A 25,722-nucleotide genomic window follows, 5' to 3' on the forward strand; every position below is an offset into this window, starting at 1 on the left:
GCTGTGAAAATAATGCGGCAGTTATGTGTCCACTGGTTGAGAATCATCTCTAAATTATGCTGTTTGGCAAAAAAGCAAAATGCAAAGCAGTGTGTACAGTCCTTTTTAAAAGGATCTATTTAAACTTGTATATGTCATAAGTCTCTCTGGAAAGATACAGAGATGTGGGCATTGGGAACGCCTTGGGAAGGGGAATTGGATGAGCAGGGGTCGTGGGTAGGTGAGACTTACTTTTCATTGTAAACCCTAGTGCTATTGGAATTCTTGCCACGTGCATGTATCTCGGACTCAATACTGAGTCCCCTAAATTGCTTATGGCTCTCATATCTGCACATAAAGTTTGGAGAAGCAGGCATCAAACACCCCAGAGTGGGTGCCCAATACGAGAGAGGGGAGATGAGGGCCAGAGATGGAAGAGGAAGGGAAAATAAATTTAAATAAATTTTTTTTTAATTTTTAAATGATGATATATACTTATAAATAACGACTGTAAAACTAAAGAGCAGGTTGCCTAAGAGTGCATATAATATAATCACACTTTAATTTTTTTTTATCAACATTATAAAAAATTCAACACACGGTCAAGTGAACACCTTTGTGCCTGACACCTGGGTTCCACCATCAATGTTTTCTCATACTTCCCTTACCACATTTCTATCCACTCCTCCATCCATTCATCGATTTTCATTTTTTAATGTGTTTCAAAGCAAATGCAGGCTTAATTTTCAAAAAGTATATGTGTATTAAACTGGGCATCCTGTATTTTTCGTGTGCAGAATCTGGTAACCCTATATCGGGGCTCTGCCCAGATCCCCTTTAGTAAGTTGATGCAGCCATCTTGCAGCTGCTGGGAAGGTTAGCTGCTCACAGTGCATAGCTACCCACCTTTTCTGAAGAAATGCTCACTGCTGATAGAGCCACCTTGCCCACCAGGTTACCTGCGACCTTCAGTCAATGGCTGACAAACTTGGGGAGGCAGGGTCATTGCAAAGGGCCAGTCTCCTTGCCTTAAAGAGGGACAACTCCCAGATGGGACTTATGCTCCAGAGGCCTTCCCCCAACCTGGGATCAGGTTAAAATTAGACTTGACTCGAGGCCACGTTCCTTCCCCTTCTCCATCCTGTTCCTCCCATCCCTTACAGGTCTCCGCTGGGAGCACAAGCACCTGAATCCTGCCTCAGGCTCTGCTTTTAGGTAAGAAGTACAGGTGTGTTTGAGAAGGCACAAAATCAAATATCAGATGGAAACACATGTTATACAACGTTAACGTTAGATGCTGAGGTTATAGGAAGCACTTTAAAAATTGTCTTCTCATCTATCTACAATAAACGTGCATCATTAGTGTATCAAGATGAAGTTTTGAAAAAGACCCTTTCCTCTCCCCACCTTCCTCCAGGTAGACTCTTGGCCAGAGGCTCCTTTCCGTCTACTCTGCCCCAGCGGGCATGTTGAGTTTTTAATTTCCCTTTCCTGAGAATAAGAAGCTCTAAGAAGCCAAGTTGTAGCCAGAACCATCTCAGAAGGGACTTTCAGACCTGGCCAATAGTCATTTGTGGGGAGCTCTAAAGATACTTGGGTTCCAGGTCCACCCTCCAACCAGGAGCCTCAGCCCCTTTAGAGAAGGTCCTCAGGGCTCAGGAAAACGAACAGAATTGGGATGGGGGTTTTTCTCTAGAGCTGACTCTAGCTCAGATGGTGCCTTTGGACTGATTGTAAAAGGTTGCCCCTCTGGGTAGCCAGGTGAGGGGGACAGAGGCTAAATTCCAGCCCCCATCCACAGGAGGATATTGAAGGCAGCTTTCATCCCTGAGAGGTGTCCGAATCCCAGCTAGGAGTGCAGGAAACAGGATTTCTTTCTCTGCTGTTTTCACATACAAAACATCCCTTCCCATCATCAGTGGAGGCCTCCCTGAGGAAAAACTCAGCCCAGAGCCCAAGAGGAAAGGCAGGATTCAAGGGCCTTGGGCTATGGAATGGTCCCGCCCACAGTGGAGAGACTGGCATGTCTGTGCCTATTGAATTATGTTGTCACTTTTTTGACTTTTAAAAATATTGTCATAGAACAAAAAAGAATCTGTAACCTAGTTTTCATTTATGTAGCTGGACTCATGAATTTTTGACATCCCTGTCCTATTTCTAAGAGGTATTATTTTTTTCTTAAAAGCTAAAGGGTGGTATTATCCCCCTAACCACATATCCTATGACAACACACTCCTGATGTCCACTTGGGAAGCTAAATAGAATGACCGAGAACATGGGCTCTAGAGGCAGACTTGTTGGGTTCACCACCCAAAACACCTCTTACAAGCTGTGTATCTTTGGGCACATTCCCTAACCTCTCTGAGCCTCCTCTCCTAGCAGCGGAGCTCCTACCACTGGCTTGCCGCAGGGGGCTCATGCAATCACACTCCTAAAGCACTCGGCATAGTGCCTGGAACCTGGAAGAACTTAATAAATAAAGACATTGCCATCTTCGTCATCAACCAAGCTTCATTCCCTTCCCTACTCCAAATCACCTGCTAAACTCTCAGGTTGTCCCTTGCTCCCTGGGGTAGCTTTCCGGGGTCCGCCTCATCAGCAGGTGGTAGTGGTACAGAGAGCTATGGTCTGTCAGCCTTAGAGCCCATAACTTACTGCTCCCCATTATAGTAGGGAAGGGAAGGGAGAAGGGGCGCAAATGGGAGGAGGCAGCGTTGACCTGAGACAACTGCAATTGTGCGTATGCACACGCACATACACGCACACACACACACACACACTCACTACCATCTCCCTTCTCTAGAGCTGACAAGAACCATGGGATTCTGTAGTCAGAGATCAATCACAAACCCCTCCATCAAATAGTGGGGGAGTTGGAGGCCCAGAGAGGGCAGGAGCCACCCAGGGCCACACAGTAAGGCCATAAGCATATCAGGGACCAACCAAGGTTGCTCCCCCCGCAGCTGCCCTGCTGCCCCTTATCTGATTCGGGCTCTGGAGCCTCTGCTGCTGTTTGTGCATCTCGGCTCCCCTTCCCAGGCACAGGGAAAGGGAGGCGCCTTCCCGGTATAAATAGCAGATGGAGATGCTTCTCTCCAGCAGGAGAGTTAACCCTTGGGGTCCTGGGCACAGAGAGATGCTTCCCTGGGAGGGAGAAGGTGTGGTAGGTGTCAGAATTGCAGTATTCCTTAGAGGGCACATAGACCTTGCTCCTCAAAGCGTGGTCTGTGAACCAGCAGCCTTGGCATCACCTCAGACCATGCTACATATCCGAAATCTTGGGCCCCTTCCCAGACTTGCTGAACCAGAATCTACCTGTTAACAAGAGGCCCAGGTGGTCCAGACCGGCCTCTCCTTGTGAAGATGGGGAAAATGGATCAGAGACGGCGGGGCTCCCACCCAAGGTCACACAGCCATTCTCTGACAGAACTATATCTAGAATCTGTACTTCTTCCCCCCATGACTTATAACCCTGACAGGCAGGGGCCCAGCCCTCCAACTGTGCAGGAGAGGGACGAAGGGAGGTCAGGCCTGCCCTGGTCTCAGCCTCTCCATCCACCCTGCACTCAGTCTGCCTCTGAGGGGCAGGCCTGCGCAGGTATGAGCAGGGGGGCGTGACCATGGTGTCAGGCTGACTCAGTATCGGGGTGGGTTAGGAGAGTGGGCTGCACTGGTCAAGGCCAAGCTTGGCCTAATTTTGTCTCTCTCAGAGCTTCGGGAGTTTTCCTGAAATGGCTTTTCCAAAGGAAGCTGCCAGCAATGCAGGCTGCGAGGAAGGTCCCCTTCTTTACCTTCCCCTCAACCAAGCTGGTCTCTGAGGAATGTGGAAACCATCAAAGACACCCCCTTTTCCCATCTCTATTGCTGCCATCCCCAGAGGAGAGAGCAGCTTCCTCCTCCGCCCACCACCCAGCAGCAAACACTCACTAGCGCGGGGAGGGGAGTAGGGCCCAGTCCCATTTCACGCCCCTCACTTGTCCCCTAGAACTCACCAATGTTGGGGTGCTTCAGCAGACGGCAGATGCGGGCTTCACGCTCCAACTTCTGATGATCTGAAACACAGATGCCCAGGTGAGTCCCGGATGAGGGAAGAACCTCCACCCACTCCTTGTCTCCCTTCTGCAGCCTCTTATGATCTCCACCTCCCAGGGCAGCTGCTGGGTGCTGGACAAGGTTACCTCTGGGTTCTCTAGGCAGGCACTGGGGTACAGTGGAAGAAGGAAAGGCTGGGGTTGCAATGACTCAGAAGCCCCTTCTCTTCTCTGGGCCTCAGTTTTCAGGGCTCTCAAATGAAGAGCATCCCTGAACCCCTTTTTGTATAAGAACCAAATTCCTTGCAGCCTGGAATGCATCCTCCCACCCCCACACACCGTTTACCCCACCTTAGGATCCTGCTGGCCCTCCCCAGCCCTGCCCCACTCCCCACTCCACTCCAGCTGGACTGAAGTGCTGACTTTCACTTCTCCGGGCACATCCTGTTCAGCCCTCTCACTCTGGGGCCTTTGCACATGTGGTCCCCTCAGCTTGGAACACTCCCCGTCAACCTTCCACTGGTCTTTCACTGGCCATCACTCACTCCTACCCATCCTTAGATGTCACCCTCTCCTGGCAGACTGTCCTGACTGCCAGGCCGGCAGAGGCCCCTTCTCTGTGCTCTCAGAGCTGGACAGCTATCCCACTCTGTCTCATGGATATCTCTATCCTTGAGGGCAGGGACTTGGTCTCTGTCGTACCCGTGGCAGCTACCCAAACACCTGGCACATAGTAGGTGCTCAAGAAATAACTGAATGAAAGAATAAACAATTGAATGAAAGAACCTTGCTAAGGGAGTGGTTCTCTGCAGAAGAGCTGTATTAATTCACAGAAGCCACCTCCCTTGCAGAAGACACAGAGAGCCCCAAAGAATCTGTAGGGTAGCACTCCCAAGTGACTTACCCAGAGCTCTCACACCTGACTTCCAGGACTTTTGTCCAAATCCACTGTTGTCCCCACCCACCTGGGAGAGAGGCCTGGTTCAGGATCTGCCCCTTTTGTTCTCTGACTCTGAGGCTACTAGAAATAGTCACACCTGTGACCCCATTTAGTCCTCTCAATCACCCTGGCTGTGGGTGGCACTGTCCCCATTTTACAGCCTACTACAATGCTAAGGCCTCATCAGTGGCAGAGTTGGGACTGAAAATGCCTTTCTCAATTCCCTTTTTGGTGCTTTTCTCACAAGTCGGTAGTTAATGCTTTAATTTAAAAAACAAAACAATAAAATAGGAACCATTAACAAACACAATATTTACTATGTGCTAGGCACTGTGCAGAGCACTCTATGCATTTCCCATTTTGAGCCCTCGGCAACCCTTTGAGGAAGGTGTAATTACTATTCTGGCTTTACAGAGGAGGAAACGGAGGTTCAGAGAAGTTAAGTACGTGGCCCAAAGTCACACCCATGGTGAGCAGAGGGGCCATGCTTTGTACCCAGGCAGTCAGACTTCAGGGGCGAGTTTTAAAACCCTATGCGCTGACAAATTGCCCGCACCTCTACCTGCCCCCAATTCCCAAATGGGAAAATCACGTCCCACAGGAGGAAACTCACACAGACACTCAGAGGCAGGGCCAAGACTAGAACCCTGTTCTCCCAATGTCCACTCTAGAGCAGGCAAGCATCAGGGAGGGTGATGAGGAAGGAGAAAGTCCCAGCCCTTTGTCCCCTGGCAGAGACAGCTTCCCTTTCCCCCGTCCCCTCCATTAGAGCAATCACTGGCCATCCTCCCAGGACTGTAGAAGCCTAGATCAATACCGAAATGTGGCTCTCCCATCAGCAAAGCAATTAACTCCGATAAAGTTTTCATAGAGCGTAAGCTCAACTCCCCAGCTGAAGACCTGCTGCAGGCCAAGGGAAGGGAGATGGACCCGGGGGAATCTCCCTCATTCCCCTTCCCTCTCTTCCTCCTTCCATGTCTTTTAGGGTGGGGAAGGCCAAATCTGGGGTGAAAGAAGGGGGTACTCATCCACAGCTGGTCAAGGGCCCTCAGTGGGCTAAGGAAGGCTGGACCCTCCCCGTGCTCCATATCGTGTCCCCCACCCTCATCCCCAGCAAGTCAAAGTTGGGCCTCCTGGGCCAAGCTACACATTGGTGGGAGCGAGGGACCAAATCCAGAATATCCTGGTGTTTTCTCTACGTGAGGTTGCTCAGGAGCAGTTAAACTGATAGGACGGGAAGAAGAAAACGTTGGTCATACAGCTTCACACTGGTGCTTGGTTATCAGACTTCACTGCTGGAAATGCTAGGAACTAATTGTTTTTATAAATCTTATAATCATCTTGTGCATAGTACAATTACAGGGCCTTGCAACTTTCAATGCTAAAAACATTAATTTGTTGAATAGAAACATACACATTATACGATAGTTTTTGTAACTCGGAAATGTTTTCATTTTCTAATACTATGCAGGAAACCTCCAGAAATGTAGGGAGAGTGTTGCTCTCAGGTCTCAGTGGCCTTGCTCTGTTATGTAAATCACTCATCAAGGTGGTCAAGCCCTGTTAGAACCACCCAGCGCTCTGCGAATCCACTCCTGGACACATTCTGAAAACCCCACCCCAGTCGAAAGTCCTCAGCAGCCTAAGAGCTCCTATTAAAATGTAAATTAGAGCCTGTCACTCTCTAGCTTTAAACTCTCCAACAGCTTCTGTAGTCACTTACGATACAGTCGAAATTCCTCGCTATAGCCAACGAGACCCTGCTGGGCCCTGACCTGTCTTGGCCTTGGAGCTGCAGCCACGCCGGCCTCCTTTCCGGCCTCAGGCACCACAAGCGCCTTCCCACCTCCGAGCCTTTGCACTCGCTGTGCCCTCTGTCTGGAATGCTCTCATCCCGGGTCTTCTCAAGGCTACATCTCTCTCCTCGGGAAGGTTCCGGCTGCCTTTCCTGAGCATCTCTCCTGCCCCATCACTTCCCCGTTACCTGGTTTTATTTTCTTCATAACGCTCATTGCTTCCTGAAATTACCCAGCTCATCTGTGTGTTTAATGCTCTTTCCAGTCTCTCTTCCTAGAAAACAAGTTCAATGAGAGCAAAACCTTGTTTTTCGGTCACTGCTGTGCAACCAGGGCCTAGAGCCCAGCTTGTCGAAGTTCCTACAGCTAAGAAGTGGCAGAGCTGGGATTTCAATCCATGTTCATAATTACTATATTATATTGTCTCCCATTCTAATAATTAATTAATTGATAACTCAATCTATCCAGCTCAGCAGAGTCCCTCGATGGCGAGGGGTGTGAGGGGAGCAAGCCTGCAGACTCCTGCCCATGTACTGGGGAGTGTTCTCCCCAATGCCCACAGTCATACCTTGCGAACCTTCTTCCTCCCTGGGGCAGGCCTGCAGGGTGTTGGGGTTATGGGGGCCGGCCCTGCCAGATCTCAACGGGCAGGGGTGGGTGGAAACTCTAAAGTTAGGTTTCTGGGGCCAGACAGTGCCAGCAGGGCAGGTGGGGCGGAGCAGAGTGGGAGGGGCGGAGAGTGCAATCAGGCAGCCTGAGGGGTTCTCTGCCTGCAGACGGGCTGGGGACCAGCGGGCAGCTTGGTTCGATGGGACAGATGGGCTCCAGCAGGTGGGTGGGCAGTGGGATTCTGACCAGAGGCACAGGAATCAGGAGAGAAAATAGAGCTCCAGGCGTCAGAATAGGAAATGCCCCACCCTCCACTGAACCTCAACAGGGTCCCCCATCCCGGGAGGCTGGAGAAATAATCAGAGAAATAATCATGAGGACCAAGAGGGCCAGACAGGGCTGGGGAGGAAGATGAAGAGGACAGGAAAGATGTCATACTGCCACCTCGCAGGCTCCCAGGGGTGCACCGGAAACTCAGAGGCAGTCTGAATGAGCTCACACTCACGCCATTTTCCCCCACGCCCGGCCCCACCTCCATCTCGGCACCTTGGGACTGGTCGCCACGGTGAACAGTGGGGCCTGTGGAGGTCACCATACCCATGCCAAGTCTCCTCTGGCTGCATCCACATGCCCAGCGTGCTCTAAAATGTTAACGAACTCTTGCTGTGTGTGCCTGGTGAGCTGGGGCTAGAAAGCATACAGAGTCAGCACCAGTGGATAACCCCTGATGGGACTTTGTCGATGCAGGAGCTCTGGCCCCACAGCACTGAATCCTTCTGGGGGTGGAACTGCCTGGGGCAGCTGCATTTTCATAAAGGCTCCTGGGGGGATTTGGCAGAGATCGGGACAGGCAAAATCTTTACTTTTCATTTCATGTCTTTATGATTTCTCAAAATTGTTTATATTATGAGCATTTCATTTAAAAGACTAGTTTAAAAAATACACAAAAAATACCTCCCAGGTTTGGGAACCACAGGATAGATAGAAGAGGCTGGCGGGGTGGGGAAGGGGAGGTCACAGCTCCCTGGGGGGGTGGACAGCCCCCCACCGAGAGCTGCCTAAGTCACCCTGGAGTGCCAGCAGGAGAAGCTTAGAGTGTGTTGCCAAATATTCAGCCTCAAACCACTCCCCACCCAGGCACCTTGAGTGGCAAACAAAGAAACCTGCTAAAAGGAGCTCTGCTCTCCTCCTCCACTGGGGAGAAAGCGTTGGCAGTTGGCAGGCTTCTTTGGGAAGGTTCCCTGAGAACATCCCCACTCCCACCCTCCACGCTCACTAGGCCTGGGCCACCTTCCTCCCAGGAGGTCAAAGGCTCAACAGATGGCCGAAGAGATGGGGCATGGCAGTCACTGCCTGGCACAGCCCAGAGTCTACACTGGCCAGGAATTCTTAGCCACCTCCCAGGAAGGAGGTAATGCTCCTCCATCCTCCCCCCCTCACGTGTGTGTGTGTGTGTGTGTGTGTGTGTGTGTGTGCGTGTCTGTGCACACGCACACGTGCGCACGCTCGCGCATTCTCCCCCATTCAACCTGTTATCCAAAGTCATGGCCCTAGTCCTGGCCCCACCGTATTTCAGAGACTGAGACACATTGATTGCTAGACACAAAGCGCAGAAAGGGCATCAGACTGCCACTAGTCACATAGCAACGGCGAGGCCAGTCGCGGCGTATGCTGTGGCCAGCCTTCCTGCCCGTCCTGGCTCCCTGTCCCTGGTTCTGCCTCCGGACATGCCACGGGTCTCTTTCTTCCTTACTAGCTTTCACGCTGACCGTGTGCCAGTTGGGGGCTCTGGGCCTTCAGAGAGCGCCCCTACTCCAGCTTCTTCTCCCTGCAGGACACTGGTCTGCTTACGAGGGAATTGGGGGAATTCGGTAACTCCGAGGAAGTGCTGGGCTCCCGACAACACTGAGCCAGAGAGATGAAAAGCAGCAGCACAAGGTCTAACACGGGGCCTGCTGGGAGGCCTGTGGGGGACAGCGTGAACATCCTGTACCAGCCTCCGTGAACCCCTTACCTGCTGGGCCCTGGCCCAGACACAGCTGCTGCCTGTGCCAGGCAAACACCTGGACACTATGCCAGACCTGCACATGATGCCTCCCAACTGCACGAGCCATGGGTTGCCCAGCCTGCACCTGCACCCACCCCACCCACCTGAGTTCCCTCCACCACACAGTGGTCCCCGAGGCAGCTTAGCCACTGCTCAGACAGGGGATTGGATCTTCGAAGATAACCCTCCCCAACGCAGCTGACCGTGGTCGCCACCGCGACTACCCTAACCACTAAAAGTAAAAAAGCAAGACTCCTGGGCAGAGATCCCAAGATTTAATGTCCACATGAATCACCCAGGTGTCTTATTAAATGTAGACTCTGATTCCTTAAGTCTGGAATCAAGAATTTGCATTTTTTACAGTCTCCTGATGCTGCTGCTGCTGCTGCCGGTCTAGGAACACTTCCAAATTAGAATTACCTGGGGGATCTTTTCCAAAACCCAGGTCACACCCCAGGCTAATTAAATCACAACCTCTGGGGATGGGAGCCAGGCATCAGGAATGTTTGAAGCTCTCCAGGGAATTTCGATGTGAGGACAGGCTTGGGAGCCACTGTCTTAGGGAGTATTTAGGGACCAGAGATCAGACAGGTGTCTTGATTGGGCACAGCTTGAGCACCTCAAATGTGTAGGCTGCTGTCCTAGGTACTGGGCGTATCACAGGGAATGGACTCATTCTTACCCTCTAGGAACTTAAAGTCAAGTTGTTAAACAAGTTGCCAAGCCAGTAAACAGGTTTAATGTAATGGGAGATATAAAATGGGGGAGACACTCTCAGATTTTGGGGCCAGGGATGTCTCTCAAAGGATATGACATTAAGCTGAGGCCTGACAGTTGAGAAAGAGCCAGCCTTGTAAGGAGCCAGGTAAGGGCATCCGGGCAGAGGAACAGCAGATGCAGAGGTCTGGAGGTGAGAATGGAGGCAAGGGGTGGAAGAGAGGGAAATAAAGCCCCACCTGGCACCTTAGCCTTCATCTGGGTGGGGGGCAGCGAACTTGGCCTATCAGAAAGGCTGTGGCCTCCAGCCTAGATCCCCTAAAGAATGAAAACAGAGGGGTCTATTCTCACAATACCCACAAGAAGAAGAACACCTCTCCAGCTGGCAGCATCACTCAGGAGGACAGACCCAGGTCCTGGTTCTAAGCCAAGGGGTAGAGGGAGGGGTGAAGGGAGAGCCCCGGAGGGTAGGAGGGCATGGCTCTGCCACCTACCTCTGGCTGAGAGCTTCTTGGTGTTGATGATCTTGGCAGCATACTCCTGGCCAGCCAGCACCTTCACGCACCTGCGCACCACGGAGAAGGCTCCCCTAGGAGGACAGAGAAGGTGAAGAGGGTGAGAGTGGCCCTGAGGGCTGCATCCCAGGAGACACCAGAGTTCATGCAACTGCACCGTGCTCGTGCTCGGCAGGAAGCCCTCCTTCAGGGCTGCTTGAGCTTTATAGGCTCTACTGTGGCCCAACTCAGGGACAGAGGAGGGCCGGAGACTCAAGAAACCCCGGGTGGTGGTTTAGGAGGGGCTCGGCCTCATGGGAGATGAGCTTTCCAGAGCCATGATAAGTTAGGCTCACCAAATTATAAAACGTTAGAATCACGTCATGTTAGGATCCTAGAATCTAGGTCCCTGAGAGTTCTTAGTTTTTTATTCTTTGAGTAGTTAACACATTGACATGGTTCAAAGTTCAAAAGATGCAAAAGTATAGCTAGTTAAAAGACTTTTTCCTGCCTCTGTACCCCAGTCTCAGAGGTTCCCTCCCCACAGACAACCAATGTTCCAATGTTATCAGAGCATCTTTCCACAGATACTCTCCCACACGCAAATGCTACTTGACCTTGCAACCTGTTCTGCATCCTCCATTTTTCGGTAAATATTTTGGAGAGCCTCCTTCTATTACATGAAGAGCTGTCCCTGGTATCGTATTTAATCACATGTCTGTCTACAATTTACCTAGCCAGCTCACTATCCATGGGCAGCTGGGTTAGTTCCAATCTATAGCTATTGCAAACAATGCTGCAGTGACTAACCTCATATGTGTTCATTAGAATTACATTTCCCGTGTGTGCAAGCTTCTGTGAATAAACTCTGCAGAATCGGTGTTATTTGGTCAAAGGGTAGGTGTTGTTTGGTCATTCTGACAAATGACGAGAGACTTTCCATCGTAGAGTTTGTACTAACTTAACTTCTTCACATACTATTCTGAGGGGACCATTTTCGTCTGCCCTTATCCACAAAGATAAGAAATTATCAAAATTATCAAAATTTCTTATCTTTGCTAGTGAGACAGGTGGCAAATAGCAACTCAGTGTAGATCTGATTTGTAATTCTCGGACTAAGAGTGAGGCTGAGCATTTTTTTTTTTTTCATATATTTTAAGAAGTTCCTGAGATGTTATTGGTGGTTGGGAGAGAATTTGAAGCAAGTATTTATGTGAAATTTCCCAATTTTTAAATACTAGAAACGTATTCCAAAAAAATGTAAACATAATATTGGGCCAAACAAAACTAGTTTGAGGGCTAGATTTGCCATGTCATACCTTCCACAACAAAGGCCATCTGCTCCAACCCTTTCATGTCACAAAGGAGGCCCCTGAGGGGCCAGACACTGACCGCGGTCACCACAAGTTAATGACAAGAAGCAAGTCTACGGGTCAGGCTTCCCTGAGTTTAATGTCCAGATGAATCACTTGGGTGTCTTGCTAAAATGCAGATCCCGATTCCTTAAATCTGGAGTGGGGCTCATGACTTTTTGAGCTTTAGAGTGGCTCAGAATGATTGCTCAAGGTCACACAGCCAGTCACAGGCAGGCCCACAACGAGAACGCGGGTATTTGTATGCCCACGTTTTTGGCTTCTCCCCCACCGATGAGCCTGCCGCTTCCTGGCCTGCATGTCCCGGTTCCCACCATGGGCCCACCCCATCATATCCTCCAAACCGTCAGCCCCTTCCTAAGCATATGAACAGATCCAAGCTACCAAGATGAGGCTGATAGGAACAGGGGAGGATGCTGGCAGGCACTGAGGAAGCCTGCAGGCTGGCACGGACGCCTGCTCTGCACACACCTCTGGGTCTCGTGTCACTGGCTTCATGTCTGCATAGCATGAAGAGAGCGGTGGGAAATTGTGGAGAAGGATGAGGAATAAAGAGCTGGGAGAGGCTGGAGCCCGGGAAACACGACCTTGTAGGAAAGCTGGAGAAGGCCAGAATTCATGGACAAATGGAGAGCCTTGCGCAGCGATGGGCCCCCCTTGGGGGTGCACAGCCCCCGCCTGCTCTTCGCTTGGAGGAAAGCAGCAAGTCTGGGGTACCCTTCCATGCTCGCTCCTGAGATGGAGTTCGGTTAATACGGTAGGGAAGTGGGGAGGGATATAATTTCCTCTCTAGAAAAACAAAACTCCATTCTAGGTAAAGATTTTAAAATTAATGGTTATCAGATCAGCTGCTTCAGTATCTCTTGGGGATCTTTAAAAAATACATACTCCAAGGCCCTGTCCAGATCCACCAAATCCAACCCGCTGGGCGTGGGCCCAAGGAATCTGTACTTTCATTGAACGCACTGTTCCGGCCAGCTTGTCGCTCTCTTGTGCCCCTCCGGAAAAGTCCTTCCTGTGCCCTCCGCCCTCCATCACACCAGCACTGACATGGGGCGCTGAGCAGGGACGTCCCCAGGCCCCACGACCCTGGCTCTGCCCCAGGAGCCAAGCTAGGAGCCCCGCCTGTAAAACAGAAGTGCTGAACTTCCTCCTCAGATCACAGCCCCAAGCTGCTGTGTCAATTCCGGGTTTTAACTAGAGGTACAGGCCATGTGTGGGGCAGCCGCAGGGGTCCTGTAACCCCCAAGGACATCTTGTGCCTCTGAGTAGAGGGGTGTGTGTGTTTTTCTGGACAAGGGTGCATGGCTTTAGCAGATGCTCAGAGGGAGAGTTTATCAAAACCAGTTCAGAGTTCTTGATTTAGAGGACACTAGCCTCTCACACAACCAGAAGGTGTCCTTCCTACAAATGCAGCTCCTTCTGGGCCCTCACAGCAACCCTGTGACATTGGAACTATGATCCCCCACTTAACAAACAGATCAGGAGCAGGCATGTTCCAAGTGGGGCTGCGAAGAGAACCCACGTCACCTGAATGTGTTCTTTTGACTCTACCAGAGGCAGGAGACTGTGACCCTCAAGAGCAGGGGCTCTGGGCTCACAAAGCCCTGTGGTCTGATCATGACTCACCCCCAACTGACTGTAATATTGAACTTGGCATTACACTTCTCTGTCTCCTATAAAATGGGGGCTATAATAGCATCTACCTCCTCGGTGTGTTGGGGAGATTAAAGGAGGCAAAGTGCGCAAGACTGGGCACAGTGCCAGGCACATGGAGTCTCAAATGGGGTGAGGAAGGACCGGGGCCAAGGAGCCCCTCTTTCTACTTGTGCATCCTCAGGTCTCCATCCTTAGTGGGAGGGCTCCTCCCTGCCTGCTGCAGAGCTGGGATCAAGGAGATGAGGGACAGAGGAGACTCTGTAGCAAAAATGAGAGCGGAGGCAGCAAGCCTGCTGCCCTAACTTCCTCTCTTTTATATCTTCTGTTTAAAAAGGGCATATTTCTGCATTCTCGTCCTGAGTGAGCAAGTGGCCACAGTCCAGCTGCCTTGGCAAACAGAAGAGCCAGCCCACTCCTCCCCCAGCCCTGAGCTGAGCAGGTGGCCAGCAAGTGGGTGGGCAGGAGCTTGGAAACAGGATAGAGTGGGCGAGGGGAGGAGGCCCAGGTGGGGAGAGCAGGGTGGAAGAAGTGACCCGGAGTCCGAGAGGAAAGGATGAGGCCTGCATACCAGGGTCCTGTGGGAATGTAGGGTGTCATGTGCGGGTCCCGGGGGTGCCTGCGAAAGCGTGCCTGAGTACAAAGGTTGAGGAAATGTGTCTGCTCATAGGTATGTGTTGGCAGCTCGGTCAGTGCCCTGGTGTACGTGATGCCATGTGGCTCCAGGTGTGACAAAGCACATGCGTCACCCTGGGTAGGAAGTGCATATCCACGTTAGCGAGAGGGGCACAGAATGTGGGCGAGGACAGGTGTGTGCGTGAGGCGGACAGACACTGGAGAGACAGAATCTCAGGTCTCAGTCGTGCTGGGAGGTCTTGGACAGAGGTCTGCACCAACATGGCCTCAATTTCTTCGTCTTCAACATGGGGTTGGGGTGGGGATGAGACTAAATGACAGAGGCCTTTCCATCTTTAATATGCTATACCATCCAGCTGAACTTTCTGTGATGAGGGAATTCATTTGTGTTGTCCAGTGTGGCAGCCACTAGGCTCATATGACTACAGCACTTGAAATGTGACTAGTAGGACTGAAGAACTAAAATCTTTATATTATTTTATTTAAATCACTGTATGTGGCTAGTGACCCCCATATTAAATAGTAAAGTTCTATGCGGCTAAGAACAGGGTTTCCTGAACCAGACAAATCAAGTTCAAATCATGGTTTGACCGCTTACTAGCAAGTTATTTAACCTTGGTAAGCCCGTTTCTTCCCCTGTAAAATTAGATAAGAATCGTGCCCACCCTGTACAGCCTTTTCAAGGATTCGATGAGACAGTAAGGTATGCAATGGGTAGCACAGTCCCTGGAGTGCACTTAATGCTCAGGAAGCATTGCCTTTTATAGGCATCATTACCTACGAAGTGATGAGAACAGCTGGCATCATCAGAAGCAAAATGGACCTTGTTTGCCAAGCTCAGGGAAAAAGCAAGCTAGGAGAGAGGGTGGGGGTCCCGTTGAAGAGGGGAGAGGGCTGCTCCCTCGGACGGAGCGGCCTGCCCCTGGGTGTGTGCAGGCATGAGTATGAGCAGAAAGGAAGCCATGCCCTGCTCTCCAAAAGACAGATGGAGAGGGCTGGGGGAGAGTGGGTCCAGCATGGCCGAGAATGTGGGAACGTGCTAATGGGCTGTGAAAAGCAAGATTCACACTGGGAAATTGCTTTCTGGATGCCAGGCAGGCACGATGTCCTGGGAGTTACTGGCTGCCAGCCCACAGGGGGTTCACCATCCTCTCTGGCCTGAAACACCCCAAAATGCTGACATGGCAGCCGGGTGCAACACCAGGAGCATTTAATGAGGAGTAGAAAGACCTGAGTTTTCACCCAGCTTGGCTACCAGCTCGCTTATCCTTCTAAACCTCCATTTTCCCGCTTGAAAGATGGAGATGAGGGTCCCTAGCTCACTTCCTCCTAGGCCATTCGTGAGAAGTTCTGCTATGTAGAGATGGGGAGAGGTTCCTGCTACTCAAGACTGGTTTCTGCCAACATCCTCTAAGAGAAACTGCCCCCTACCTTTACCCCGAGCACCCAGACCCCTGGGGGTGCTTGTGGGTCGCAGCAGACAGCAACACTTTGTGGGGGCCCGACGGAGATGGCACAGTGCTAGGAACCCTCCCTCCGCTCTGTACTCCGTATTCCTTGGGGGTCTGGTTGTCAGGGGTCCTGACAGTCTTTAAGGTTTTCCCTTCATTGGCTGCTTCCTCAAACACACCCAGGTTTCCCCTATTCTAGAAAAATAAATAACCACCTTGCCCAAAAAATTTTTTTTTTAAATTTAAACCAAGAACCTTTCTCTCGACCCAGCAGCCTGGGCCACTTCCTTCCTCCGTTCTTTGCTGCCAAACTTCCAGAACAAGTGTCCGACATCCGCCGCCTCCTCTTCCCACCTCCCACGCTCATGAACCCACCACAATCTGGTTCCCACCCTCGGGCTCCCTGGAAGAAAAGCTGTGCCAGGCCTTCCCACCCAATGTCCTCCCCTCCCCCCCAGTCCCGGCCCCACTGGGCCTGATCCATCTCACCGGCCCCATATCAGGTGGCGTTTGGCCCCACTGACCACTCGGCTGTGAAGCTCCGTCTCCCTTTGGTTTCTGGGTCACTGCACTCTCCCTGCACCCCACCCTAGTCCTTTCCCTTTCTCATCTTCCCCCCAACTTTGCTATTTCCTGTTCTCCCTTCATCTCGCCTCCCCAGGCCGTTAGCTAGAATCTCTGGGGTGACTCTGGACATTCCTGAACACACCTAAAACTTCCATAAAAAATATTAACAGAGCTTAGAGACAGCAGGCAACGCAGGGGAGAGGAGAGGCTGCTGTCTCCCCAGCCCGTGTTTGTGTATTGTGCTGGGCCGAGGATGCATATTTTTCTTCAGCTTTACAAAGGATACTTTGATACTCCCCGCAAATGGTGAAAGCCACTGACCATCATTCGAGATTGAGATCCGCGTCTAGAAAGCAGCTCTCTCGAGAATTCCAGTCCCAGATATCTAGCTACTCACCATCTTGCCTGGATGCTATGTGATAGGCACCTCCTAATCAAAATCCAGTCTCCTCACCAAAGGCCTCCTCACTCTCAGGTAAGATACCTGAGCATTCGACCTCTCTGAGATGAGCTGGGTGATTTCAGAAGTGCCTGTCTGTCAAATGCAGACAGATCTAGTATCTGTGGGAGGATTAGCATCCAAGATCTCTTGGTGGTCAGTAACTCACAGCTCAGTTTAGCCGATCGGATCACTTAGCACAGAGCAACACCTGGGAGCATGGAACCCAGAGCAGACAGGACGAGAATGTCTGAGGAAGGGACAGAGCTGGGGGAAGCCACTGGAACAGCTCCACCCAAGGGGCCACGGTATAGGCCACATGTGGCCTCATCAGAAGCCAGTATGTCCAGTAATATCTTACCATGGGAGATCCACCCTCTCCCCATTCCACAGATAAAGAAACTGAGGATAAAACCTTGAACCCAGGACTCCTGACTCATCGTCCATTGCTCTTTCCAATACCCAGTACTCTCAGATCAGAGGAGGCCCTAACTTGGGGTCCACAGGAAGGCTTTAGAGTAGGAGGGAATCTGTGGGAAATAATATACAACATTCTGTAGTTGGAGAGAGTGTGCATTTTTCTGGAGAGACTGGCTGTGGCTCATGTGAGATTCTGTGAGAGTTCCTAGAATCCCCCAAACGGTTAAAAAGCTGGGGTCAGATTCGTTCAGAAACAAAAACACTATCCTGTTTCCACAAACACCCACCTCTGTGTCCTTTAAGAAAATCCTTCAGACTTTTTGGGGCCTCAGTTTACCCATCTGTGAAACTACCTGTTGATCGGACCTTTTAAAGCCTTCTCTTTTTATTAATTTCTTTTTAAGCACTAGCGCCCTTTCTTAATAACGGACAGACAAAACACAGCGCTGCAGGTCCCTACATGGCAAACAGAGCAAAGGAGATAGGGGCTGGGGGCTCAGGACCCCTCTGCTTGGTTTTCTCTCTCTTCTCCCCAGCTCACCATAGCAGCTCTGCCGAGAACTCCACAAACGACAGCATTTTACAGCCAGAAAATCCTAGGCTCTGTTATCGAAACCGCACAGCATCCCTCCTCCCAGTCCCGGCTGCAGCCGCCCACTGCCAGACTCCAGAAGATGCCGCAGGGACACAGTGTGTTCGAGCTGTCCTGCATCCCCCAGGCCTGCCCCACGCCAACCCAGCAGAAGTCTCGTGGGGGACACAGAAGGCCCGGGGACCGGAAGATTCTGTTTGCTGCAGGGAACATTGAACCAACAGAAGTTCCTTGTTTTGGCTGTGCATGGGTTTTCTTGAATGGGTTACAAAAAGGAAAATGAAAAAAATATTCACAGAGCTTAGAGACAGCACCAGCGCAGGCAAAGCAGGGGAGATGCTGAGGGGCTGCTGTCTCCCCAGCCTGCAATGGCCTCCTGGCTGGTTCCATCCACCTGCACATCCCCAAGGCCCTCAGAGGTTCAGAGAGAGATGCTCCAAGGGCTTAGTAAGAGAGCCAAACATCAGACCAGAGAGAGGCTGCAGTGCCCAATGCTCGTGTGTCACTGGCTTCTGTGACCCTGGGCAAGGCCCAGGCCCTCTCTGGGCCTTGGTTTACCATTCTTAAGACAAGGAAGCACTTCTCACTCTGATATTCTGAGTGGGACTGAGGATATTCTGGCCCCTAAACCATCCTCCACTTCATGCTCGCAGCAAAGCCTCTCAGCGGGCGAGAGCAGAGATGTGGGGCAGGAGGGAAACCGAGGCACAGGGGTGAGACAGGGCTGTGAACGCGCATACCTCAGCTCCCAGAGCACTCACTACCTCCTGAGGACATGTCCTTCTAGAGGGCAGAGGACCAGTTCTGACTATTAGAAGGTTCTGCCTTATATTGGCCTGAAATCTACCTCCCTGTCACTCTACACGTTTGGCCTTGCTCTGCCATACGGGCCACGCAGAGCAGGCTGCTCTATGCCCTGGGGCCCCAGGACATCCCTGCAGAGATGAGGAGAGAGGAGATCCTCAACCCAGAGGTCTCCCCTTCCTGCTAAAGCCCCCCAGCTCCTCAGCTCTTTCTCACTTGATTTGGCTTCCAGACCTTCATCACGCTGCCTGCCACCACCCTACCTCCTCGACAATCTATAGGTTTTTAATATTCCTTCTAGGCCCTAGGCATCCAAAAGTTGGGGGCAGGCTAAGCAGGCCTGAGAAGAGTTGGACCCCCTCAATCCCCCCAGGGATGATATGCTCCACTCAATACATACTTCAGAGCCTTTGCCTGCGCTGTGCCCACTCTGAGGAGCATTCTTCCACTCTCTTCCCTCTGATTAACTCTTACTCAGCCTCTACCTCCCCAGTGTCATCTCCTCAGGGAAGCCTTCCCTGATCCCTCACCCCAACTAGTTGAGGCCTCTTTGCAGTTCATAGCTCTGTGTTTGTGCTCAGAGTCCTTATCCAGTTGCATTTACATAATAATTTCTGAAGTGATTTAATTAATGCCAGCTTCCCTTTAGACTGTGAGCCCCAGAGGGCAGAGACTACATAAGTCTTGCATGTGTCACCTGCTGGGCTCAGCCCCGGGCCGGGAACAGAGTATGTGCTCAGGAAATACTTGAATGTTTGCGAGACGCCAAGGCCCTCAACCTTCTCCAGCACAGGCAGTCCCACTGGCCTTATAGTCCCACCTGACGCCTTGGTGGGCAGCCGTGCCCCACGAGGACCCAGAGTGACTGGGCTGTGCCTCAGCAGGGTGCCACATGCTCTGGGGGATGCACCAGGCTGGCCCAGGATGGGAGGCTTCCTACCGTGCCACAGAGAAGTTCAGAAGAGAACATGACATGGGCAACATGCATACAGGAAAGGGTGACTGTGGCAAAGGGATCCACACAGCAAGGGGGAAGGGGAAAGAGAGATGTAGACAGACAGACAGACACAGAGACAGAGACAGACAGAGACAGAGACAGCCCAGAAGCCCAGCCAGCATCATCTTGCTCTTTCTGCACTGGGAGGTAGACTTATGCTCGATGCCCAGTTGGAGCCTCTGTGTGTGTGTGTGTGTGTGTGTGTGTGGGTGTGTGTGTGTGTGTCTGTGCACTAGCAATGAGATAAGGGTGTCGCATTCCAAGCCTCTGCCCTCATCCCACTGAGAGGGCTGGGGCCCCAGACTGCAGGGGTGCTGGCAGCAGCGTCACTGTGTATTTGCACAAGGAGGCAGGCGGGCAGGCAGGAGGCTCAGCAGAGTGTCAGTGCGTCTCAGCCTCTGTGGGGGCAGCCGCACGGGGGCGGAGGGCTGCCGCATGCACCAGAACATGTGCGTGCCCGCCGCTCTCATGGCTTGCAGGGGGAGCGAGAAGGCTATCCCCTCCTGTCCCCGCTACCTCTTCCTTAAAGACCTGCCCCCCAACTTCCCATCCTTGACCTCTGGCCCCTATACATCATCTGGTCCCCTCCTGGCTTTGCCACTGCCTCTCCCTGTGCCCTTGGGCAAACCATTGCTCTCTGGGTATTGGCTCCACTATCTGTGCTGTGAGTGGACAGTGTCCGTGGTCCTTCCAGTTCTGAGGTCCTGGGAGTCTGACATTTCCCATGTGTGTCTCCCACAGAGAGAACCTAAAGAGGGCAGCATCTGCGGAGGTCTTCCCACCCCATTTTACAGATGGTAAAGTTGAGGTACGCAGAGGACAAAGGATTCACCCAAGGTGGCCCAGTAAATGAGAGGCAGAATCGTGATCGGAAAATAAGCAACTTTGCTGGCCCCTGGAACCCCTCTCCCAGCTCAGAGTTCCCTTACCCACCAGGCCACTTCCCCGCTTCCTAGTAGTGTTCCCCAGCCACAGCGCCAGGAGGGGTCCCTCTCATCAGCCATCCCCCACATGCAGGGTGCTGGAGACCGACATGCAAGTCTAAGCGCTGCCACCAGTCCCCTGAGCCAGCCATTCCGCCTGGTCAAGCCTCGGCCTGCTCATCTGTGAGATAGGCGAGTAAGCCCTCTGCCTCAGGCAGAGATGAGCTCATGGATGGAGAAGGGCCTCACTGGCCCCAAAGTGCTGTGAATGTGAGAGGTTATTAGAAGCAAAAAAAAAAAAAAAGTACGACACCCGCCTTTGGGTGGAACGTCCACGAGCAGGTGTCCTGGCTCTCCAGTGTGAGATCATCCATCCTCCTAACAGTGCTGTCAGGGAAGGGCCGGGTTCCTAAATACATTTTGCAGATGGTAGTGTTTTCCGCCCCAGAGGGAAACTAAGCACCCCGGACCCTAGACATCCCCAGTGCAGCGAGCTGCCTCTGGGCCCCAGTGTGGTCCCCCTGCTCAGCCCAGCGCAGCCCAAGCCCAGTTCACGCTCAGCCCAGCGCAGCCCAAGCCCAGTTCACGATGGGCAGGGGCTCCAGAGGCAGCTCTCTGCCCCCCTTTCCCAGCCTTGCTGGCCCCTGGAACCCCTCTCCCAGCTCCAACAACATCCTTGAGTCAATTTCAGGTCTCTGTTTCTAGAGAGAAAAGAGTAGGTTGCGCTAGCTTTCCAGTCTCCTTTGCTCCCTCCCTCCCTCCCTCCCTCTCCTCTCAAGTAATATCTCCTTCAGAGGCTCTTTCTGTTCAGCCTCGTAATTACACAGGCTGCAGGGCATTTCTCGGCCTCCCTAACCTCTCCTGGGAGTGGGATCTAAAGCCCAGAGAATGTCGGAGGCTGGAGGAGGTCTTCCTCCTCCACTGCCTAGAGCCTGACCCCTTTCCCCAATCCTGGTCTTCCTAGGAGAAGGCCCATCCGCCGGGCTCACCCCGACCGTGAGTTGGCATCGTAGCTGCAGCCTTTCTCCCAACAAGCTTCTGTATTCCTAAGGTCTGGGTTTTCATTGCTCTCATCCCCTGGGAGGAAGGAGGATTGGGGTCAAGGCTCTGGATCCTAAGAGACAGCTCCACGTCAATCCTTTAGGGGACCTGGAATCAATTCCTGGCTTATCTGAATCATATGCTGCAGTGGGACCTTTTTCCAGGAGCATCAAGAAGTCCCAGAAGTCCCTGCCTAGGGCTCTGACTCCAGCCCACACAGTCCCAGTGGCCTGCCCACCAGGCAGGAGAGGGGCAGCTTCTCTTATATCCACAGCCAGCCTTACCCCTGGAAGGAAGGCCTGCATTCATGAGCTAGGCCTTACTGGGCAGATCACCAGGAAGCCCTCGAGAGGCACGTGTCCTCCTCGACAGCTGGGCAACCCAGGGCCCTGCGGAAAGAGGTCCAAAGTCTCCCATGTTCCCCTTGCTTCAGGGTGTGACTGCCGTGTTCTAGCTAGCAGGGACTGTGGGTCACCAATTGAAGGATGGGCTCTGCAGGCATCTTCTGCGCTTCTCCAGGCAGAAGAGGAGCTGTTGCCTCCCCACCAGCCCCTCCCTCAAATCGGGCAAATTCCTGCCCTGGGAAGCGATCCTTTCTGGAAGGTCCACTGTGTGCCAGGCTTGTCCCTGCATCTTCATGGGCACCATCTCATCTCATCCTCACAGCCCTTTTTCATCTCCAGATTACAGGTATGGGGTGGGGAGAGGTGCCGTAGCCTGCCCAGTATCACAGAGCTATGAGTGGTGAGGTCCAGAGCCTGTGCCCTATTCTGGGCACTGCCCTTACCTGCTTCACCGGGCATTTGGACTAAAGCTGCCATGCAGAGTGGAAGACCATCCCCACCCCTCCCTCAGTAGTACCGTGGCCGTTTTAACCCAGGCATCAGTGGCATGCGGCCTTATCTCCTTTATTCCAATACAAGCATCCTTAACCTGAGGCCTGTCCACAGCCTTCCTGATGTCCTGCAACCCCCTGACATTACATGCATCATTTCGTAGGTTTGCACATTTTCCGGAGGAATGTAGACTTAGCCTTTCATCAGATTCCTGGAGGAATATGTGACCTAAAAAAGGTTAAGAGCACTGATGGTTCTGGAAGGAAGAGGTCTGAAATTGATTAGACAAGGTCTGGCCATGCCTGCCACCCTGCTGTCCCCTGGAGTGCTGCCGTGGTCCCTATCCCTCCAAGCATCCTGGCAGGCTCTCCGCCAAGGCACCCCCACAACACCCAGCCTTCATGCTCTCCGTTTCCTCTTGGGGCAAAACATCACTTTTATGTTCACTTTGAGCACCTGAGTCACATCTCAACTCCATTTCACTGCACTCTGTGACGCAGTCCTCCCAGACTGAGCCTTGCTCGCACCCTGAAAGGCAGCTCCCAGCTACTCGGGGAATCCTTGAATTCCAGTGGACACAGGAAACCAGCTGAGAAGGGGTCCCTGCACAAGTTTGGCAGCAGCCTCGGTCCTCCGGGACAGCGCTAAACATTTTTCCCTGCTGCCCCTCCTCTGCCCCCAGCACAAAAATACATTCAGAAAGACAGAAAGTCTGCCGACAGGAGGGAGCGCACATCTGCACCTGGGTGTGTGTCTGTGTGATGGAGCTGGGGTGTGCCTGTAGGTGTCAGGATTGCCTAGTGTGCAAGTGTGTGTGTGTGTGCAGGCAGCCTACTTGTACACTGCCACAGGCCCACCTCCCACACATATGCAGACACCAGCATGAGCTCACACATGCCTACAACACCCACACTCCCACCCAAGCCTGGGGGCCCAGGCCTCACACGCACACACATAAACCTTCCCGTGTGCATGCCCCTAAGTCCTCATAGATGTGCATGTCCAGACCTCATATGGACAGCATTGTGCCCAAGTCTCAGATGTGCATCCTTACACAGACATATGTTTGCACATGCCCAGATCTCACACACATTTGCCTGCTGGTGTGTACACAGCTCTGACCTGCCGCCATACATGTCCACACAGTGACATATGTTCACACCTTCGCTCCCATGCAAACCAGCCAACGGCAGCCCTTGTGCCACTTGCACACATCCACGCTTGCAGGGCACATTTGTATTTTCAGGTCTTACACATGAAGCATACCCCAGTACTTCCTCTTGGTGCACACGCATGAACACTTGCACACACTTCCAGTACGCACAGGTGTACCCCAGTGTCAGTTCTTATACAACACACATCAAAATGCACACTGTGTGTTCACATCCAGACCTCACACCACCACACACTTGCTTCCAGGTCTCCTCTCCCCTGCAGTCCTGCTACAGCAGGAACCACCCAGGGCATTAGAGTTGCTTTGCCCACAGGGCAAATTCTGCCTCCAGGCTGTACCCTTCCCCTGGATCCATCCCCGGTTCCTCCACAAACCCTGCTGGGGGCATCCAGCAATGCTTCCAACACTCCACAGCCTACTGGGCTACCCCAAGGGGCTCTCCTCTCCCCTCATCCTCCCACCCTTCTCTCCACATCAGTCATCGGAAGCAGAAAATCAGCTCTGGAGCTGGACAACTTTGCCAAGGGACCAGAGCTGGTGCACCATCACACCACGAGCCCCTGAAACAGCAGTGCCCCCCCATTTGCCTGATTGCCCTTCCCCTCCTCCCAACACCCAGAAAGCCTCACCAATCGCTCAGTTATTAACCCCTGCTGTACCGATGCCCTCAGTCCTGGAGGAGCCGGGAGAAAGGGAAGTGCTTACAGGGGGAAGTTGGCCTCTCCGCACAGTTGCTGCAGGTGTCTAAAGTCAGGAAGGACTACCTGGGAAGTGAGGAACTCTCTGTCACCAGAGGTATCTAAGTTGAGGCCAGATGGCCACCTCAAGGGAAACTTGACAGGGAATTCCAGCCTTTGACTCAGCTGATGGGAAAATCCCTTTTTAACCCTGAGTTTCTAAGAAGCTGTGTGTGCCCAGATCGTGTGCATTTGTGTGTGTGTGCGCACGCGTGTGCACGTGCACTCACTGGCATTCACCATCAACCCTTAACCACTACACACACTCTCGTCCAGCTGGCCTTGGAACATCTGTGCACCCACAAATACAGCCATGGCCAGCTCTGGGTACTCTGCACATGCGAGTGCCCCAAACACATACAGCCTTCCTCCCTGTGAGAGCACAGTAGCACTGCAGGTCCACACCCCTGCCCGTGACACCGACCCCCTGCGCCCTCCAGGACTCTGTGAGGTGCAACTCACTTTCCCAATTCCTCGAAGAGCTGGTACTCTTCCGTGAAGCGGGTGCAGGTGATGGTGGCCATCCTGGTGCTGGGCAGGCAGGCGAGGGTCGGGGCTGGAGGACCAGGGCTGGGGCACTGCTTTTCTGCTCCCGGAACTAGGAGCCACTCGCCTGCCTGTGCTGCCGAGTGAGAACCTAGAACCGGCTTGACTGACGAGCCTAGGGCTTCTGAGCAGGGCACTGTGGCTGCACACAGCCTCGCGAGCCTTCGTCAGCATCCAGGTCCCCATGGCAACCACCTCAGAAACGCCCTGTTCCCGTTGCCCCGGTAACTGCCTCCCCAACACCTGCCTGCCTTTCACTGCAAGACCTGCTCCAGGAAGCCCTGGCCCGACCCGCACACAATACTGCAGGACTGTGTAGGCCAGGGGGCGGGTGGATCCAGCACCCCCAGTGATGGACTGGGGGAGGGGCTGCAGGAGGGGGAGAACAAACTTAGTCCAAGAGCCAGCGATCTCTCTTCCCACCTCCCCCATCTTCAACTGTGGGGCCGTGGTAGCAGACAGGATGGGATTAAGTGGGGCAAAAAGGCAGTTGCCATGGTAACAGTGGGTGCCACATTCCAGGATGGTCCTCAGGAAAGACAGGATGCAGTTACCCTGGCAACTTCATCTCTTCTGGAGAGACAGGTATTGCCCCGTTGTCCTGGCAACAGCCGGGTTCTAAGGTTTACAGGGAAACGATGGCTAATTCATTGGGATTTCTCTCTCAGTGGATCACTATAGTCTTTCGTAACTGTCTCTCTGCTCCCCTCTGCATTTTTTTTTTTTTTTTTTTTTTTGCTTCTGCCTCTGTCTTTCTTATTTTGCTCTTGCTCTCTCTGCTCTTTGCCACCTTGTCCATCCCACTGGCACTCGAGCTTGGAAAGGAAGTACAGAGGAGACAGGAGGACTCTGGGGGGATCCCACTCACCCCGACTCCTGGCTACTCGTTCGCCCCCACTCCTCACAGCTGTAACACT

At 52.6% G+C, this 25,722-nt stretch overlaps 1 protein-coding gene across 2 annotated transcripts in view; it reads right to left on the reverse strand.

The window, feature by feature from the left end:
• CAMK2A (calcium/calmodulin dependent protein kinase II alpha) overlaps positions 1-24,881 on the reverse strand; it is a 55,718-nt gene extending 30,837 nt beyond the window's left edge. Inside the window, exons 1-3 of one of the 2 annotated variants that reach the window (XM_006906398.1) lie at positions 24,722-24,881; positions 10,614-10,708; positions 3,972-4,031 (exon numbers count right to left, since the gene is read on the reverse strand). In XM_006906398.1, coding sequence (XP_006906460.1) covers positions 3,972-4,031; positions 10,614-10,708; positions 24,722-24,783 — 217 coding nt within the window. In that variant the 5' untranslated portion in view covers positions 24,784-24,881. The remainder of the gene's footprint in view (positions 1-3,971; positions 4,032-10,613; positions 10,709-24,721) is intronic. The other variant, XM_006906397.1, reaches the window with a different exon arrangement.
• Positions 24,882-25,722: the final 841 nt, after the last annotated feature.

This window comes from Pteropus alecto, unplaced genomic scaffold, assembly GCF_000325575.1.
Source record: "Pteropus alecto unplaced genomic scaffold, ASM32557v1 scaffold40, whole genome shotgun sequence".
In the NCBI taxonomy this organism is placed as follows: domain Eukaryota; kingdom Metazoa; phylum Chordata; class Mammalia; order Chiroptera; family Pteropodidae; genus Pteropus; species Pteropus alecto.